The sequence below is a fragment of the Ahaetulla prasina genome, chromosome 1 (genome assembly GCF_028640845.1).
Source record: "Ahaetulla prasina isolate Xishuangbanna chromosome 1, ASM2864084v1, whole genome shotgun sequence".
Classification (NCBI taxonomy): Eukaryota; Metazoa; Chordata; class Lepidosauria; order Squamata; family Colubridae; genus Ahaetulla; species Ahaetulla prasina.
In genome coordinates, this window is record NC_080539.1 from 66,843,013 (window position 1) to 66,864,107 (window position 21,095).

At 38.0% G+C, this 21,095-nt stretch overlaps 1 protein-coding gene and 1 long non-coding RNA gene across 8 annotated transcripts in view; both read right to left on the reverse strand.

Moving 5' to 3' along the window:
- Positions 1-6,451, reverse strand: part of LOC131188237 (uncharacterized) — a 41,738-nt gene extending 35,287 nt beyond the window's left edge. For all 5 annotated transcript variants that reach the window (XR_009152770.1, XR_009152762.1, XR_009152753.1 and 2 more), the window contains exon 1: positions 6,109-6,451. This is a non-coding gene — a long non-coding RNA (uncharacterized LOC131188237). The remainder of the gene's footprint in view (positions 1-6,108) is intronic.
- Positions 6,452-15,956: 9,505 nt separating this feature from the next.
- BABAM2 (BRISC and BRCA1 A complex member 2) overlaps positions 15,957-21,095 on the reverse strand; it is a 158,340-nt gene continuing 153,201 nt past the window's right edge. For 2 of the 3 annotated variants that reach the window (XM_058162984.1, XM_058163068.1), the window contains one exon: positions 15,958-18,126. In XM_058162984.1, coding sequence (XP_058018967.1) covers positions 18,063-18,126 — 64 coding nt within the window. In that variant the 3' untranslated portion in view covers positions 15,958-18,062. Of the gene's footprint in view, positions 18,127-21,095 lie in introns of all 3 variants that reach the window. The other variant, XM_058163149.1, reaches the window with a different exon arrangement.

The following is a 21,095-nucleotide window of genomic DNA, read 5'->3' on the forward strand; positions in this document are numbered from 1 at the left end:
TAGAATATACTGAGAAGATACTGCAGAATTTATAAGTTCTATATTTTTGTCTGTGGATTTGGTTGTATGTGTATATGTGAATATGTATGTAAATCTATGTATGCAGGCAGCAGGACATGACTCCATATCTTAATCCCTTGGAAGTATTCTGTCCACCATCCCTGCTGAGCAGACTTAATTGTGATAGATTAATTTCATTTCAATACTGACTGTTATTGCAGAGTTGGGTGGAAGGGAGACTTAGGAGAATCATCTCTTGGCAAAGAAGACAATACCAGGCATAGTTCAATTGATTGTTGTTTCCCCTCAAGCAAAGCACATAGCAAAAAAAAAGTTCCAGCCCTTTGAGTGATTCTTACTAAACTGCAATGACCTATAATTAATGCATTATCTGATTAATTTACATTTAATTAAATGCAAATAAGCAGGAGAAGAAACAAAAAATGCTTTTACAGTTTTTTTAAAAAAATATAGTAATTAAATGCTTTATTTTTAGTTTTGCCTCCATCCATTTTTGTTAAGACCCCACCCAGGTTTTGCCCTAGAATCTCACTTAATGGTGAATTTAGGTATGTAATCCTCAACTACATTTTGCATGGAAGGCTGAAAAATCAATGTGGGCTTGTCTTGCAAAATAGATGAAACAGTTCAATATTTTAAAACATCTATGTAAAACCTTCTTGCAATTAACTTTGATTATTTTATGGGCATGATTCAGGGGTGAAATCCAGCAGGTTCTGACAGGTTCTGGAGCAGGGGCCTCCAACCTTGGTCCCTTTAAGACTTGTGGACTTCAACTCCCAGAGTCCCTCAGCCAGCAAAGATGGCTGAGGAACTCTGGGAGTTGAAATCCACAAGTCTTAAATTGGACCAAGGTTGAGATCCTATTCTGAAACGACAGCGAAGTACAGGCAGTTCGGGAGGAACCGTCAAATATCACCCCTGGCTGGCCTCAGAGTGGGGTGGGAATGGAGATTTTGCAGTATCCTTTTCCTGTCATGCCCACCAAGCCACTCCCACTAAGCCACACCACACCCACCAAGCCACGCCCACAGAACCGGTAATTTAAAAATTTGGATTTCACCACTGGCATGATTATACAGCTATTCTGGGGGTTGGGTGGGGGGTGCCTTATGTTTGTCTTGATTCCTGACTACTACACTAATAAGTCCCTGCAATTTTCTGGGAAATATTTTCAGAAGTGGTTTGCCATTGCCTTCTTCCTGGGGCTGAAAGAAAGTGACTGACCCAAAGTCATGCAGCTGGTTTCTGTGCCTAAGTCAGGTGTAGAATTAGCCCAGCATCTTAACTACTGTACCAAGTTAAGTGTATTCACGGAGATTACCTGTAACGATATATAAACGTGGTTTGTCACTGGCCTCCTGAAGGGTGTTTCCCCCCCTAATTTTAATTTCACATTCCCAGTCTACTTAACAGCCCTTGGATTCTTTGGAAAAATCTCATTCAAATATTAACCAGGCCCACCTCTGTTTAGTTTACAAGCCCAGACAAGATCAGGCAAACACTGCTACCTGCTTCTCTCAGCCCTAAATAGAAATTCCATTAACTCACACATGAGTGACTAGATGACCTTAAATCTCCTTGCTTGGCTAAGTTGGTTAGAATAGTTAGGAAGGATTGGCATTGGATGTATTTCTATGCAAATTATTTCTACATCTAAATCAGTTAGCCATGAACTAAAAAGTGGTGTCCATTTAATCATACAGTATACAACCAGGGCATCTTTAAAGAGTTTTTCCAATTGCATTTATAATCGCTTGAGTTTATTCACATAAATAGCTATGTAATCCACTGTCTGGAGGAATGGACTTTTGAATACTTTTGGCCTGTTTCCATCTGAGTCATAGACTCGTGACTTTATGATGGTCATTAGCTTTGTGTGTAAATGTTTTCCTATTCTCCCAGTTGACTGTCCCTCATCATGTCTGCCCCCAACTTTCAAAAGGTCTTTCCATTTCCTCCTTATTATAACCCGAATCTCTCCCGTCCTTAAGTTTCCTGGTCAGTTCCTATATGAAATTTAAGACCTTATTCAATATGTTACAGGTCATTTAAGGGCAATTTCTTATGAAAAATATTCCTAGAATCAACTTATTTATATCTTATTCCTGTTATTAAAAGTTACCTATGTTCTTACTCTGGTTGGAAATTTAAAGATATTAGTGTCCGTGTTGGAAACAGAAAATCAGATTTCCTAATATGGTTATGAGTCTGAAGATGCAGTAAAGATCAAGGATAACTGCCCCTTGTGATGAAATACCTCAAAGTCTTCTTTACCACTAAAGCCTCATTAAATCTTTAATTCCTTTCCATATTCTTCAGTTCCCAAATTTAAAACCGAGAGACTTTTCCCATATATTTCTACAATATGGCAACATACCAAGTGGATATTAACGTGTATCCAAGGATTTTGTGCCAGACTGAAGAACTGGGAGTATTTCTACAGTATTTCTGGTTGCCACAGAGTATTTCCCTCTAATCAGTGTCTCAAGATTACCAACATATTTCCAAGCCTTTCTTCACTGGAAATACTGATGCTTTGATTTGATTCTCTTCATTGTTCTAGAAGCTTTGCTACTACCTATAACATGGAAAATATCATAATAAGGTTGCCTAAATTATGGGCTGGGGAACAAGATAAGATTGGTATAATGTAAATGGTAATAAATTACCATATTTCAGTTCTGGTCAATACGTTACAAAAAAGATGTTGAGACTTTGGAAAAAAGTGCAGAGAAAAGCAACTAGGATGATTAAAGGCCTGGAGACTAAAACATATGAAGAATAGTTGCAGGAACTGGGTATGGCTAGTCTAGAGAAAAGAAAGTCTAGGGGATGAAATGATAGCACTATTCCAGTATTTAAGGGGCTGCCACAAAGAAGAGGGGGTCAACTTATTTTCCAAAGCGCCAGAAGGCAAGACAAGAAACAATGGATGGAAACTAATCAAGGAAAGAAGCAATCTGGAATTAAGAAGAAACTTCCTAACAATGAGGACAATTAACCAGTGGAACAGCTTGCCTTCAGAAGTGGGTGCTTCATCACTGGAGGTTTTTAAGAAGAGACTTGACAGCCACTGGTCTGAAATGGCATAGGGTCTCCTGCATGAGCAGGGGGTTGGACTAGCAGACCTCCAAAGTTCCTTCCATCTCTATGCTGATTGCATATTGTTGGTTAATCCAGAGGCAAGCTCTTAGATTGGTCCTGGTAACTATATGGCTGGCTTAAAGGCAAATATTTAGTTTCATGAAAATTAAGTAGGGTGATTTTTGAAATCCATTCATCCTTTGGGGTCTACATGCATAGTGTCTTATATTATCCATGTATTTTCATCCTTGGGGACTACCATAGTTAATTTTATGATCATTCCATCATGTACTACTCTGTTTCCCCCAAAATAAGACATCCCCTGATAATAAGCCCAGTTGGGCTTTTGAGCACATGGCAATAAGGCCAGGGTTCAAAAAATATAAGACAGGGTCTTATTTTCGAGGAAACATGGTATTTCTTTTCTTTTAAAGATTAAATTCTGTGGGACGACTTCCGGTATCCAGTGGCAACGGACGTCTGGAAGGTTTCTCCTGCCTCCAGCGCCCGAATCCGGCCGCCGCCGAGGCCCTCAGGGGCCAGGTGTTCCGAAAAGGACACCTGCCGTACGGACGGCTCGCCAGGGGTCTCCCAGCCGACATACAGGACTGTGGGGACGATGCTGCGTCCAGGCGCGGTTGGGCCCTGAGCCGCGCCATTATTTTGTCGTCGCCTGGGCCATGCCCGGTGACACGGGCATTGGATTTATAACTGCAGCAGCCTGGTGGTGAACAGGGCACGGAGAAGAATTGAGGAGGAGAAGGAAGGAATATCGTAAGCGTGAGTGGAGTGCTCCGGTGCGGGGGTTTTCTCCCCTGCGGTTGGAAGGAGCACGAGTTATTTTGAGAGAGGAACTTAAAATAAGAAGATTACCGGTTTTGTGGAGCTCTGGAGAGAAGAGGTGATGGAGAAATTTAGGAGGGAAGGTTTGAGGCCCCCTCCTTCTGGGGAACAGTGGTGGCGTCCAGCTTCCGCCTTCACTATGAGAATTTTGATGACATCACTTCCTTGGTTTCCTGGTTGACTAACTGTACTCTGGACTCGTTGCTCTGTGAGTGCCCCTGGTGGATCCGGAGAAATTACAAGGATACTGTGCTTGCCTGAGGATTTTGATTCTTTTTTTTCAAATGGCAAAAGGTCAGAGACCAACTGCTGGAGAGATGGAGAATTCTGGAAAAGTTATCAATATGGACAAGAAACTGGATGATTTGCAAAGTGGCCAAACGGAAATAAGAGAAGAAATTGTGACTATCCAAAAGGATTTAAAGGATACTCAACAAGTCTCAGCAGAAAACAAGCAGAAAGTGGAAGGTCTGGAGGGTGAAATGCGGGCAGTGCAGAAAGAGAGGAGACGACAGGCAATGCTGTGCTTGGACTACAGATGGATAAAATGTCTTATTTCCTTAGGTTTCAAAATTTGGAAGAAGTGGACCAAGAAGACTTGAGAGATGTTGTGACTAAATTGTTGGGAGAATTTCTTGGGAGAAGTGTTGATTTCATGAATTGGGATGTGGATCGAGTTTATAGAGTTAATTGCAATATGCACGCATGCAGTTCCCAGAGAGGTTCATGTCAAATTTGTGAGAAGAGGCGAGAGATGAAATTCTTAGAAAACATAGGAGTGGGGCACTGATTTACAGGGGCAGGAGATAGCCATTCTGAGGCAGATTCCCAGACAGGTACGTGAAAAAGAAAGAAATATTATTTTGTCAAGCAAATTGTACCAGAAGGAGTGGGCTTCAGATGGCTGATGCCAGAGGGATTGATGATTTTCCGGAGGGCATTACGAAAAAATCAGTACAATTGGAGGTTACGGCCTATGTGGAGGAACACAAAGCCTTCCTGGAATCAGATGACCCAGGAATTGAAGAAGGGAGGTTATAGATCATGGGCTGAAGCGGCTGCCGCTGTTGCGGCCCTGGAGTTGGGTCAGGCTGAACCCAGAGTTCTGAGATCCAAAACTAGGAAGTGATAAAGATATTTGGGATTGTGTTGGTTTTCCTTATTCTCTTTTGTACGATATTCTGTTTATTCTTGACTCTTCTTTATTACGTATTTAAAATTTGCAAACTTTGCTACTTCGTGTCACCTGCTTGCCTTATGGCTGTTGTATGTGTTAAAAAATTTGAGTAAAATTCTTATTTTAGATAAGAAAAATGAAAATTTACCATACCTGATATGTATTTGTATAAACCTTTTTTGACTAATAAAAACTTTTTGAACAAAAAAGATTAAATTCTGTTAACCCCATTATTATAATAGTAGAAAAGTAGAGCACATATCAGACAAAGTCACACTGTATTATCAATGATATAACATAGAGTAATAGGATTGGAAGGGACCTTGGAGGTCTTCTAGTCCAACCTTGTGCTCCAATAGGAGACCCTATAACATTCTGGAAAATGGCTGTCCAGTCTCTTCTTGAAAACTTCCAAGATGGAGCACCCAGAACTTCTGGAGGCAACCTGTTCCACTGATTGTTAGGTTGGATCTCTCTTTTGTGATCTTCCACTCGTTACTTCTTGTCCTATCCTCAGGTGGTTTGAAGAATAGGTTGCCTCCCCCTTTTCCTTTTTCTGTGACAGTTCTTCAAATACTGGTGAGAGTGGGTTTAGCAACAGAGATTTTAAACAGTGGTTTGCATCAATTTACCTGAAAGAATTGCTAAGCCATTTTGGAAGCAAAACCACCCACAACTGATATTTTGAATAGAATAGAATAGAATTGAACATCTCATTGCAAACGTTGGCAGACAATTACCTAAATATTAAATGTCAGACTAATCACATAAAGGTTACTAGATTTCTCAAGTGTCCTAGACTACAGCAAAAAGACAGAGTTGTTTGTGGTTAAGCATGTTGTTCAAATCCAGCTATTTTCTTAGTACATTGTATGAGCTATAATATGGTTACATTTACTAGGACATAGCACATTGTGGGAACAAGTTAAGTTGGGTTTAGCATCTTCTAAGAACGGTATTTAAAAAGCAGATACTCTTACCTTTGCACTTGATTGTGACTGGATCATTTAGTGATTCTATTTTATTACAATTTTAGAGAGGAAGGAATGAAAGAATCTGTGCAGGAAATGGCTTGGCTTGCTCAGACTAGAAAAACTGCCTGAAACTCTGGAAACTCTCAGGATTAAAAAGATTGGCCTAGATGGGCCTGTGCTGGATAAACAGCTTTTTGTATTACCATTTTTGAGAGCCTGGAGAATGAAATCAATGAGCTCAGGCAGCTTCACCCTAGACAGAGACCTTTGGAAGGAATCTCTTGGGACGGACCTCCTGCCTTTCCCCCTTACTGCTGATAACCTAAAGGTGACTCTTCTGAAGGCTGCCTTTATTCCCTTTGTTGCCCAAGGAGCCATGCTCCAGTTTTTCTTCAGCTCCTATAAATCTTTCACCCAATGAGCCTATCAGCCGCTTTGCAGGGCTGTTGTGAAGTTTAATTAATTAAAGCTTCTGATGTGCTTTGAAGCGCTTGGATGAAAGGCTTGCTGTAATTGCAAAGCATTATTAATATTCTAATCCAAAACTTCACACGCTGTCTCCTCCTGATGCTATCAGTTGTGCTGCATACATTAACAGAAGCTGCCTCAGCATGACTTGGTTCATGTTTATGAACAGCTGCTGGAGGTACAATCAAGCAAAGACCCACCCAGATGCCCAGGCCTTGTTATTGTCAGGCAGGGGCAAAGTTGGCCCAAGGCTGCATTTCATCAGAATAAAATACATTGGTGATACTGTGGCACAAGGGGTTCATCTGATTAAAATCTATTTTTGATACTTTGGCCTCAAATCAAATAAATTTTAGTTATGAGCAATTAAGCATGTAGTAAAAAAATTGTGTGGTGTCTGATAAAAACTGGTATGATTTTTGCAGTAAACACCCGGCGTGGATTATAATCTCCTACATGCACAAACATTTATGTTGCAGTACATGTGTTACATATCACAAGATTCTTCGTTGTTTTTGTAGCAACAGATTAAATCAGCTAATTCTGAACACCCAAAACAAAACAAAGCTGTCTCTGCCTTAATCTGATTTTCCAAAACTGGATTTTCTTTATAAGCATCTTTTCCTTAGGTGTTTCATACAAATTTATTGAAAGAAGGACCATTTAATAGAAAGGGGGAGGGGGACTTTATTTATTTATTTATTTATTTATTTATTTATTTATTTATTTATTTATTTATTTATTTTGTTGCAGGCACTAAGTAACTAAGAGAAACATTGTCCTCTTGCTGAGAAATGGGCCCTGTGCAGTGGTGGGTTCTAACCGGTTTTACCACCGGTTTACTTCGCGCACGTACTTTGCTTGCACGCATGCCAAACTTGCGCTTCACATAAGCACATTGAATTGCTGAACAGCTGAGGCATTGCAATCTGCTCTGCTGTGTCTTTCAGCTGGGCTAAAAACAAATTAATAAAGGTAAGTGTAGCACAGGGGTGGACGGCAGGGCCCAAATGATGTTCTGAGTGAACCGGTTTGCTGTAACATCAACATCTCTCCTGAACCGTGGAGCAACCCACCACTGGCCCTGTGTCCAAGTAATGCTGTCCTGTACAGGCAAGACCAAAGGATTTGTTTTCTGTCATTCATGCTGCTTCATGCGCAGCTCAGTTCCTACACTTAGCTATCAGACAGTCCTTGAATTGCACTCTCAGGAGTTGCCTGTACCTCAAGGTTAAAAACTTTGCTTGACTCAGCATGTACAACATTGCATACCCATCAGCCCTAACAAACATGGCTAAAGCAGAGGGAGGAGGTCATAAACTGACCTCTGGAGATCCACAAATATTTATTTATTTATTTATTTATTTATTTATTTATTTATTTGTCAAACACAACAGTATATATAAGTATAAGCATGAAATAACCATACAAATTGGATACAATTAAAGGGAACATTAGGACAGGAACGGTAGGCACGCTGGTGCTCTTATGCACACTGCAACTTAAAGGACCCCAATGAGCAAGAATCAGAAACCTTCGATGACTCACCAGAACAAAACAGAAGGGTAAAGAAGCCTGATAGGCATCTGATGGGTATTGGTGGGAACAGAAATGCATCTTTAGCCTTTTCCAGTGTTGTTATTGCTGTTATTTTTACTAGCCCTAGTAAGGTCCTCAGCTGAGGAAATGGGGCAGGTTTTCTCAGCAACCAGCTTCTGTTGCTACCACCAGATTTTAGCACACCCAGGACTGGTCTCTCCCCACTCCCCATCCTGTGACTACTAAGTGCTATAGTGCCTGAAGAGGTGCAGCTGGGCAAGCAATACCTGTTTCTCTACCAAATATAGGAAGCCAGACAGTCAAAACATACAGCTAATGAGGGCACCCATCACTTCAACACCTTCATCAGTTCAGTGCCTTTACTACCAACCTGCCTTCCATTGAGGACCTGTATACTGCATGAGTCAAAAAGAGGGCTGTGAAAATATTTACAGATCCCTCACATCCTGGACTTAAACTGTTTCAACTCCTACCCTCAAAACAACGCTATAGAGCATTGCACACCAGAACAACTAGAGACAAGAACAGTTTTTCCCCCGAGCACCATCACTCTGCTAAACAAATAATTCCCTCAACACTGTCAAACTATTCACTAAATCTGCATTACTATTAAACTTCTCATCATTCCTATCACCCATCTCCTCCCACTTATGACTGTATGACTGTATGATGTATCTTTATGATTTATATAGATTGTTTCCTAGTATGATTTGATTGCTTATTTGTACCCTATGACTATCATTAAGTGTTGTATCTTATGGTTCTTAACTAATGTATCTTTTCTTTTTTAAGTACACTGAGAGCAAATGCACCAAAGACAAATTCCTTGTGTGTCCGATCACACTTGGCCAATAAAGAATTCTATTCTATTCTATTCTATTCTATTCTATTCTATTCTATTCTATTCTATTCCATTCCATTCCATTCCATTCCATTCCATTCCATTCTATTTCATCCTCCTATATTAACTAAGTAGTGTGTGCCTTCAGGAGCCATCAAATGCAGTGCATGCATGCATGATTTATCTAGAAGGTCAGTTTGGGACACTTGCAGTACTGGGAACACCATCCCTGTCTTGGGGAGCTTTTACCAAATGGAGCAGCCTGCACTATGGGGTGCCAAGTCTCTCTTGTACATAATCTCTTGTATTATAGCCTGGCAAGAGAGGAAAAATAAAAAAATATGTATGTATCTCCCCCACCCCTCAGGGTTTCTGGTAGCTTGGATGTATGGAAGAATTTCTCTGGGGATATAAATGACCATCTCCTTTCCAATCACTATTGCTTCAAATAATCTCAGCACCTCTGTGGTTAAAGTTAGAGGAAAGAAAACGTGGAGCCTGTGAGAACTATACACAAAAAGTGAGACTTCTGCCTTTGTGGCAGTGGGAAGAAACAGCAGCACTGGTGGGTCAAGACTTCAAGTCAGTATTGCTAGTTCCTGTCCAAGTAGCAGCAATGGCAGAATTGGCATTTGGTATTGTCCTTTCTTGGAAGCAGATAGGGAGCAAAGATGCTACAGATGCAAGCAGCTGGCACGCAGGAAGCCAAACAGTGAAAGGAAAGCACCAGAGGTGGAAGAGGGAAACTGCAGGTTTTGTTTCAATTGTGCAATAAGGCAGCACAGCACATTTCAAACCTGTGTTACAAGTTTGTCGCCATCACGCAATATTGTGGCAGTCAATGCTTTCAGGCGGGCTAGGTAGTGACTCCACATGCTTATAGGGTCTTCAGCATGCAGTAGAAAAAAATGCAATCACCGTCAGCCCAAGCTGATACATATTTGCTCAAAGTCCAACAATGGAATATACTGCGCTGCCTTGTGAGATTTGCCAATTTTGTTTTAGTAATTTTTTTTAATAACATTGGGATCTTCAGGATGATGCTAGTTAAGGGCTACTAAGTTACCATTAGAGATTTAAAGGGATACAATTTTAAAATTCAGAATTATGTCCTCTGAAGCAGAGGTCTCCAACCTTGTCAACTTTAAGACTTGTGGACTTCAACTACTCTCTTAAAGTTGACAAGGTTGGAGACCCCTGCTCTGAAGAATTGGACTATAAGTGTAACTGGAAGCTTAGCATACCTCACCTTTTCAGTAGTAGTTGCACCTACTGATCGTTACATTCTTTCTTGACTAACAGAAGAACCTTAAATTTATTTCCTCAGAATAATCTTTGCTGAACCCCAAATAACCCCCCCCTAAGAATTTACAGCACAGTAGCGGGCTGCAGTCAAGGCAGTTATTTTATTCATGTGATTAAAACTTGTGGCATAAAATGAGGTACAAACAAAATAAAAACCCCAAACAAAACTGAAAACAAAATGAAGGAATGGAATTACAGGAAGTGGATTTGGTGGTAAAAATTCAGTGCAGGATCCAAAGTGTTTGATAATATCAAACTTATCCTGGTAACTTGAGGCTATTGAAAGAACCCATCTATAACTGCTAAACACTGATAATAGAAATCAACATTGGAACTGTATCCAGTGTCTAGTAATAGTAAACATTTCATTGGATACTGCAAAATGGCTAATTCCAGAAAGCTAATTTCAGCAAATCAATTTATTTGGTATAGCATTAGGAGTATGTCATTTTCTTTACAAAATACCCTATTGGAGAAAACCATCAATAGTTAAGCCATTAGGATGAACTGACATTGTACGGGCACATCTGGTGGTTTCCATGCAAATCCGGTTGGCCCTGTTAAATTTCTTTTTGCATTTTCGATTGTGCTGATAAAACATCCAGATTTATGTACAGTGGTCAATCTGCTTGGACATGAATGCCACTTCATTGGAAGCTGCACAGGAAGATCCAGTTACTTTGCTTCTACATCCAAGTAGCCCATAATTAGGCTCAAACGTAAGTTGAGTCATTTATAAAAAGAGCCCAAGGTGCTATTACAGCCAGACACACCATGGCCCAGGGTATAATTATATAATCCACATCCGTGTGGAAACTGCCCCATTAAGCCACCTGATTCCCTGAGAATGAAGATGTTATGTATGCTGGCTTTCTAGAAGACCCATAAAGTTAATGCTCTCTCAAAAACTCACCTTGCTCTTGAAGAGACTAGAAAACACTATTCCACTTCATTTGTTCAGTGGAAGACTAATTGAAATTGGAAAACCAGTATTGTGGGGGGAAAAAAGTGGGTGTCTCTTCCACCCTCCCAAGAAGCTGTTCTGAAATTATGCATCTTCTGCATTGATCATGCAAAGGACAAATGATCCCAGCAACTTCTGTGCTCAGGCCTATTAACAGAACTACAAGTGGATTATATGTGTATTAGATCCATGTGTCAGAGGTACCTCTTGTTCTTTTAATCAAGAAAGACACATTTTGTCGACATATCAGGAGGATACCTCTTGCTAGTTTTAACATCTTTCCACGTATCTTCAAAAGCAACTGTTCAACTGCAGGGAATGGTGGGTTAAAAGAAACACTATGCCAAAAGTGGATGGGCTCATTGGTGGATTTAACTAGTTGATAAAATTATTTGCTTCGCTGCCAGTCAAAGGCTTCTACAATTCTACACAGTTGGAATTGCACACGAGAGTTCTGCATTTCATTGGCACAGCCTTGCAAAATCCTCACAAGTGGGGAAAAACCCCCCGACTATGGCTTCAATACACTTTGATGTAAACATGTAGCAACTCAAAGATCAATTTTCCCAGCAGGTGATTTGAAAAGGCCATTTATTCAACTAGAGTATTAATTCGTCAGCTAGTGCTATGACCTGCAAGCTCTAGAGAGCAGCAGGTATAAAAATGTTAGATATTTACTCTCCGTTTATTCTGGAGGCACTTACAATTAAGCACTTATGTGTTCTCCAGCCATTTAATATTGTGTTTATGCTGTATTGATTCACGAAAAGCCTCGTGTTTAAAGGTATTATTTTCTAAGTTGCACTGGGGACTTGATTCAATTGTTTGGATTGTGGCCTCAGCAAATTAGCAGGGTCTCTATTAAGAATTCTCTGCCTGCTTTTTTTTTTTTTGCTCATTTCTTGATGCTCCGAGTGTTTCTGTGTTTCTGTATTTGAACTTGGCTTTCCCTCTTTTTTAGTCCCATTCTTGACATACAATATACAGCTGTACAAATCAAAACACAGTTCAATGGTTGAAAAGAAGGCAGCTTTGGAACCAAGGTGAACAGCCAACCCACAGCCTGGATTGTTTATTCAATAAATTTATATTTATATAATTAGAAATAACATATAATTTTATATATGGAATATAACAAGATTGTTATAAAGGCAGCAGGAGTCGTCTACATTCTGCTTGTTATCACTCAAAGAGGACTGAGGAGCAAAGAAGAGATGAATGGCATTAAGGTGCCTTTTCACTTTAACATTGTGTTAGTGTAGTGTAGTGTAGTTACTGTTACAGAGGAAATAAAGGTTTGCACAAGAAATATAAGGAAAAAAAAGGACACATTATCAGTTTCATTGCAATTGCCGCCTGCCCCCCATTTCTGGATTTAACTGGTGGCAAATGGCACGGGGTGTACCTGCCATATGCTGCCTATTTAATAGATGAAAACGTCATTCAGTTTGTCTTCACTGCTGTTGATCTGGGTGTTGCATTGATTTTGTAACCACCACAACATATCAAGAGTTTACAGTTCAGCAAACTGTGTGAGGGGTGATGAAGGACTATATTCTAATCCATGCATGTAAGGCATAATTTTAATGAGAGAAAGAAAATCATACTGACATATCACTTTGTAAGCAACGAGGATGGCTACAGATTATTTAATAACCCAAAGGTCTTCAAGAGGTGAATAGTGGGGTAGGAGTGGGGCAGGGGAAAAATCTGTAAACATTTCTTGCTTGGAGTGCAATCTGGCCTAGGGTTAGCCATGCTTATAAAGATGCCATTGCAGATTAAATCCTGCTCAGGGCCTGTCATCTGTCACATATTGTTGGGCTTACAATATACAAAACTATGCATCTGCAACACTGGAAAGTTTTCATCCGAGAAACTTTATAGGTTATTTCAGTTTTATCATCAAAGAGACTTCTGAAGGCAAACAGATGGCAGGACACCAACTTCCCAAAGGCATCAAATATGCTTCACGGCTAACAAAAGTTTCGCCAGAACATATCATAAATATTTCAATGCAAATATTGTTGTAAGATTCATAGATTCACTAAACTGCAGTCTATGCAATATATTGAAATATTAGGTTTTGCATTCATACAGAAACAGTTTTTCAAACAGTTGGTGCATTTGTTTGTTAGCTCATTTCCTAACTCTCTAGAGAAATAAGGTATATGGCTAATATGCTATCTACAATATCATGAACTTTATATTCCATTTGGAAAATCCTTGATGCTATTTACAAATATGGGAAGTTACTTTATCGCGAGTCAGAAGCAAGTGATTTGCCTAAATATATCACAGGAAAGAAAAAAAATGTATCTAATACTGAATGTCCTATTTTTATATTAGAAATTATGATGCATCCAGTAATACGTTTTCTGTACAGTTCTCTAATGTCAGTTAAAATAAAAAATTTAGCTTGAATTGTTACAAAGTATCAACCTGGAATTGGAAATGCTCTACGTCAGAGGTCAAACTTGGCAACTTTAAGACTTGTGGACTTCAACTTTTAAGACCACAAGTCCTAAAGCTGTCAATTTTGAAGACCTCTGCTCTGTTATTTCAATTATTTACCGTATTTCTTATCAGGATTGTATGTAGAAATGTCACAGAATTAACTTAAATTAGTAACCACTACTGTTTAAATAGTACACATTTCTGTAGCATCTTTGTAACTCAATAGTTTTTGCCAAGTTATGTTCTGGTAACTAACACAATATGCAACTAAATCCTCCAATAAGATTTGCAAGTAAAGTTGCTGAAAACGGCATGCCCATTTTTGTGGCAACTGATGGCTGATCCGATTGCATACCTTCTCTTTCCCATGAGAATCAACTAAGGAGACAGACATAATATGACAGATTTATTGTACATTTATTTTCAGTGTGCTTCTAATGTGTCAGAAATTCCAGCATGCAGAAATTCACACAAAAAACCCCCCTCTAAACATTGGCATAGAAAAAGAAATTTAGAAAAAAATGAAAGGGGGAAAAACCACATTTATTCAATATATTTTGAGCTTCCATCAAGCAAGTAATGAAGCAATATTTCTGCATATAGGAAAAGAAAAGAAAGAGAGAAAAAAAGACCCTGTATTGAAGTCAATCAGCCAAAGTTCTCATTCAGTCGGTCTATGATGATCACAATGAAACTGCAGCGACGAAACCCCCACCAATAAATGCTGAAGCCCAGGCTTCAGGAAGTTATCTTGCAATCTGTTGACAAGCATGTGGGCACAAGAATCTGTTTGGCATTTTCTCAGGATGAGGTTGTTTTTTTCCCTTTTTTAGAGTTTTCCATTTGCAAAAGCTGCCTCCTGAAATTGAGGGACAAATAGTTTGAAGTAAGCCCTAGAAAAATGAATAAAAAAGTTTATGTCAATAAAGATCAAAATAAGAACATATTGCATTTACAGACAAGATTGTCTAGCATGGAAAACATAAAACTTTTTCTGATTAAAAATCTATTTTCGTTATACTGTGGCTGGCATGATCAAATGTAGCACTACAATTTCTTACTCTGAAATAATGCTTAAATAAATAAAGCTGTAATTATATAGTTTTTAAAATAAGTAAGTTGGGGCATATATTACTCAAATAATGGATTATTATAAATTTCTTTTAACAGAATTGCTTGCATCTATTACTGCTTTTTTGTTATTTACTCTGTTGCCATTTCTACTGAAAACACTTCACTTAATATATCCTAGGTAATTGCCCTCCTTCCTGCTGCCTTCATGTGAATCTAATACATTTAATTCCTATACACTAACCAGAGTAATATTTTACAGAAGTCAACAAAAAAGTATCTTATTTTCCGAAGAGCATTAAACAGTTGATGTGTTAGCTATTGTTTCATATTAAATTATAGTCATTTCCAGTATAAGTAGCTTGATTCTTACCAGGCTACTGATACAACTGGATTTCACACAAAAAGAATGTTTAATAGATAGAAATTTCAATTTATACATTATTGTATAGTTGGAATATATTATGTACATTTCAGAACTGAAGTGGCGGGAGTTAAATCCAGACGGTTGTGTATCTGCCTCTGTTTCTATAATGGGCAAAGTCTGTCACGTTCATCAAAATGCCATATTTTAAAATCCATATGGATTGCACAGAGCAAATTTAATATACTATATTCTGTATTCAGTCCAAGAGCTAGCATGGTGTAATGGTTAAGGTGCTGGACTGGGAGCAGGGAGACCCAGGTTCTTATTCTGCCTTAGGCATAGAAGCCAGTTGGGTGACCTTGGGCTCTCTCTCAGACCTTATTGAAGAAATATAATTAATGTAGGGTCGGGTCTGCATAGTTACCATTTTAGAACGGTGGGGAGGGAGAAAAGAGAGAGTAGGAGGTAGGAAAGAGGAGAAGAGGAAGGAAGAGGGATAGTAGAGGGAGAAGGAAGGTGTAGGGTGGAGGGAGGAGTGGATGTAGATAAGAGAAGGAGAGGAAGGTTTGGAAAGTAAAAGAAGGTAGAAGAGGGAAGAGTGTTAAAAAGGGTGGTGGTGACTGGGCAAGCCCGACTAATTGTATATAACTGTACATTGGATGAATTATTTGATATGATTGTAAAAATAAAACTTTTTATAAAAAAAAAAAAAAAAATTTATATTTATATAATTAGAAATAACATATAATTTTATATATGGAATATAACAAGATTGTTATAAAGGCAGCAGGAGTCGTCTACATTCTGCTTGTTATCACTCAAAGAGGACTGAGGAGCAAAGAAGAGATGAATGGCATTAAGGTGCCTTTTCACTTTAACATTGTGTTAGTGTAGTGTAGTGTAGTTACTGTTACAGAGGAAATAAAGGTTTGCACAAGAAATATAAGGAAAAAAAAGGACACATTATCAGTTTCATTGCAATTGCCGCCTGCCCCCCATTTCTGGATTTAACTGGTGGCAAATGGCACGGGGTGTACCTGCCATATGCTGCCTATTTAATAGATGAAAACGTCATTCAGTTTGTCTTCACTGCTGTTGATCTGGGTGTTGCATTGATTTTGTAACCACCACAACATATCAAGAGTTTACAGTTCAGCAAACTGTGTGAGGGGTGATGAAGGACTATATTCTAATCCATGCATGTAAGGCATAATTTTAATGAGAGAAAGAAAATCATACTGACATATCACTTTGTAAGCAACGAGGATGGCTACAGATTATTTAATAACCCAAAGGTCTTCAAGAGGTGAATAGTGGGGTAGGAGTGGGGGCAGGGGGGAAAAATCTGTAAACATTTCTTGCTTGGAGTGCAATCTGGCCTAGGGTTAGCCATGCTTATAAAGATGCCATTGCAGATTAAATCCTGCTCAGGGGCCTGTCATCTGTCACATATTGTTGGGCTTACAATATACAAAACTATGCATCTGCAACACTGGAAAGTTTTCATCCGAGAAACTTTATAGGTTATTTCAGTTTTATCATCAAAGAGACTTCTGAAGGCAAACAGATGGCAGGACACCAACTTCCCAAAGGCATCAAATATGCTTCACGGCTAACAAAAGTTTCGGCCAGAACATATCCCTTAAATATTTCAATGCAAATATTGTTGTAAGATTCATAGATTCACTAAACTGCAGTCTATGCAATATATTGAAATATTAGGTTTTGCATTCATACAGAAACAGTTTTTCAAACAGTTGGTGCATTTGTTTGTTAGCTCATTTCCTAACTCTCTAGAGAAATAAGGTATATGGCTAATATGCTATCTACAATATCATGAACTTTATATTCCATTTGGAAAATCCTTGATGCTATTTACAAATATGGGAAGTTACTTTATCGCGAGTCAGAAGCAAGTGATTTGCCTAAATATATCACAGGAAAGAAAAAAAATGTATCTAATACTGAATGTCCTATTTTTATATTAGAAATTATGATGCATCCAGTAATACGTTTTCTGTACAGTTCTCTAATGTCAGTTAAAATAAAAAATTTAGCTTGAATTGTTACAAAGTATCAACCTGGAATTGGAAATGCTCTACGTCAGAGGTCAAACTTGGCAACTTTAAGACTTGTGGACTTCAACTTTTAAGACCACAAGTCCTAAAGCTGTCAATTTTGAAGACCTCTGCTCTATGTTATTTCAATTATTTACCGTATTTCTTATCAGGATTGTATGTAGAAATGTCACAGAATTAACTTAAATTAGTAACCACTACTGTTTAAATAGTACACATTTCTGTAGCATCTTTGTAACTCAATAGTTTTTGCCAAGTTATGTTCTGGTAACTAACACAATATGCAACTAAATCCTCCAATAAGATTTGCAAGTAAAGTTGCTGAAAACGGCATGCCCATTTTTGTGGCAACTGATGGCTGATCCGATTGCATACCTTCTCTTTCCCATGAGAATCAACTAAGGAGACAGACATAATATGACAGATTTATTGTACATTTATTTTCAGTGTGCTTCTAATGTGTCAGAAATTCCAGCATGCAGAAATTCACACAAAAAACCCCCCTCTAAACATTGGCATAGAAAAAGAAATTTAGAAAAAAATGAAAGGGGGAAAAACCACATTTATTCAATATATTTTGAGCTTCCATCAAGCAAGTAATGAAGCAATATTTCTGCATATAGGAAAAGAAAAGAAAGAGAGAAAAAAAGACCCTGTATTGAAGTCAATCAGCCAAAGTTCTCATTCAGTCGGTCTATGATGATCACAATGAAACTGCAGCGACGAAACCCCCACCAATAAATGCTGAAGCCCAGGCTTCAGGAAGTTATCTTGCAATCTGTTGACAAGCATGTGGGCACAAGAATCTGTTTGGCATTTTCTCAGGATGAGGTTGTTTTTTTCCCTTTTTTAGAGTTTTCCATTTGCAAAAGCTGCCTCCTGAAATTGAGGGACAAATAGTTTGAAGTAAGCCCTAGAAAAATGAATAAAAAAGTTTATGTCAATAAAGATCAAAATAAGAACATATTGCATTTACAGACAAGATTGTCTAGCATGGAAAACATAAAACTTTTTCTGATTAAAAATCTATTTTCGTTATACTGTGGCTGGCATGATCAAATGTAGCACTACAATTTCTTACTCTGAAATAATGCTTAAATAAATAAAGCTGTAATTATATAGTTTTTAAAATAAGTAAGTTGGGGCATATATTACTCAAATAATGGATTATTATAAATTTCTTTTAACAGAATTGCTTGCATCTATTACTGCTTTTTTGTTATTTACTCTGTTGCCATTTCTACTGAAAAACACTTCACTTAATATATCCTAGGTAATTGCCCTCCTTCCTGCTGCCTTCATGTGAATCTAATACATTTAATTCCTATACACTAACCAGAGTAATATTTTACAGAAGTCAACAAAAAAGTATCTTATTTTCCGAAGAGCATTAAACAGTTGATGTGTTAGCTATTGTTTCATATTAAATTATAGTCATTTCCAGTATAAGTAGCTTGATTCTTACCAGGCTACTGATACAACTGGATTTCACACAAAAAGAATGTTTAATAGATAGAAATTTCAATTTATACATTATTGTATAGTTGGAATATATTATGTACATTTCAGAACTGAAGTGGCGGGAGTTAAATCCAGACGGTTGTGTATCTGCCTCTGTTTCTATAATGGGCAAAGTCTGTCACGTTCATCAAAATGCCATATTTTAAAAATCCATATGGATTGCACAGAGCAAATTTAATATACTATATTCTGTATTCAGTCCAAGAGCTAGCATGGTGTAATGGTTAAGGTGCTGGACTGGGAGCAGGGAGACCCAGGTTCTTATTCTGCCTTAGGCATAGAAGCCAGTTGGGTGACCTTGGGCTCTCTCTCAGACCTAATTGACATCGGACTCAGCAACAAGGTGGCCAGCAAAAAAACCCACCCAAATCAAAAACCAAAACCGTTGTCACATCACACATTGATGGCTTCACTATAGTAAACTAGAAATACATTAGGAGAGCAACAGTCTTCCATATTGTGTCTACTGACCAAAAGGCATGGATGACTAAATTTTAAAAAAAGAAAGAAATAATTTTGAGTAGACACTATTCTATTATTCCTTTCTGTCATTGCATTCCCCCTCATTCCATTAGGCTAGCTGTTTTACATATGAATCTCTCTCTCTCTCTTTCAGAAGTGAAGGTGCTTATAAATGACAATCTTGCTTGAATACTTACAAAAACTAGTCTGATCAAACATGCCAAAAATTCTAGGCATTTCTTAATGCAAAATCCTATGCCAAGGATCCAGGAAGGAAGACAAGAAGGAAGTAAGAAACCACTGAATGTCACAATCTGGAGAGAGGATTTAGCAGCATTTTAACTCCATATTGGAGGCTGATAAACTTGAGTAAACATAAACTCATAACATGAGAATATCTCAGGATATGTAGTCCATCGTCCAGAAAATCAAGGTTTCCATGTAGAACTAATCTACATTAAAAATGCTAAAGATTTTATTGCAGAAGGAGAAATACGATAAATAAACCTGTTACTTTATTTGAATTGTTCTACAATTTCAACCATTTTTAATATATATATATATATATATATATATATATATATATATATATATATATATATATATATATATATATTTGTTTTCATAGGTTTTCACAGGTATAGGTATGTAGGTCTTGGCATATTCGGGTCTTTTCCCATGTAAGGTTGAGAGTATCTTGGCCAAGATATTCTCAACCTTACACGGGAAAAGACCCGAAAATGCCAAGATCTACATATATATATGTATGTATGTATGTTTTCATAGGTTTTCACGGGTATAGGTATGTAGGTCTTGGCGTATTTGGGTCTTTTCCCGTGTAACTTCGCCTAGATTCTTTCAACCTTACACGGGAAAAGACCCGAATACGCCAAAACCTACACACACACACACACACACACACACACACACACACATACATTCTTTGACACGACATGAATCCCTTTATAACTGTAAGAGCAAATTTTGTGTGTATGTGTACGATATCTAAAATGTCAAGTTTTTATTTGAGCTCAAAGGAGCACCAAATGGAACACCAGGCTGAGCCCCATATTGCCCCCCCCAAAAAAAAATCTGGATCCTCATTTTACTGAATGAGGTAGAATGGAAGGCTGAGTCAACTTTGAGCCTGTCGCGGTTGAACTCCAGACTTTGGACAAAATTAACCTGCAATACTGAGTTCTAAACACTGCATTGCCTGGGCAGTGGTTAGAATGCAGTATTCATGGCCAGAGTAGCAAATAATCCATATCTTTCAGAATATTTTGAACAGTAAGATTCATAAGGGATAAGACATTAGGGGCTAACCTCTTCCTTGCACTTTTAGAAATTCTTAAAATATTAAAGACAATATTGAAGGTGAGGTATAAGATAATATATACTGTAGCCACATATTTATAGCTAAAAACAGATATCTCATAGTTATGTATCTATCCATAAACTGATTTCTTTAATAAAGGAATTAGATTCTTTGTCTAGTTTAAACTGGAGTAAATTAGATTTGAAGTATTTATTTACAACATTTATATTGCTGTAAATCTTAAATATATAATTGTGGGCAGCTCAAAACACAAAAGAGCACATTAAACAACTATGGAACTCACATTAACCAAAGCATTCTAAACAGCTGCCAAATCAGCTGCACCTTTATTGGGCTCAACAAACATCCTTGTCCAACTCTGGGGGGGAAAGTTAGGTGTTTACAGACCTGGAGATTTATTTAATTTATTTATTTATTTATTTAATCAAATTTTTATACCGCCCTTCTCCCGAAGGACTCAGGGCGGTTTACAGCCAGATAAAAACAAGACAACAAAATAAATACAGAATAAAATAATATTTAAAATACTTATTCAATTTGGCCCAGATTAAAAAATCTTT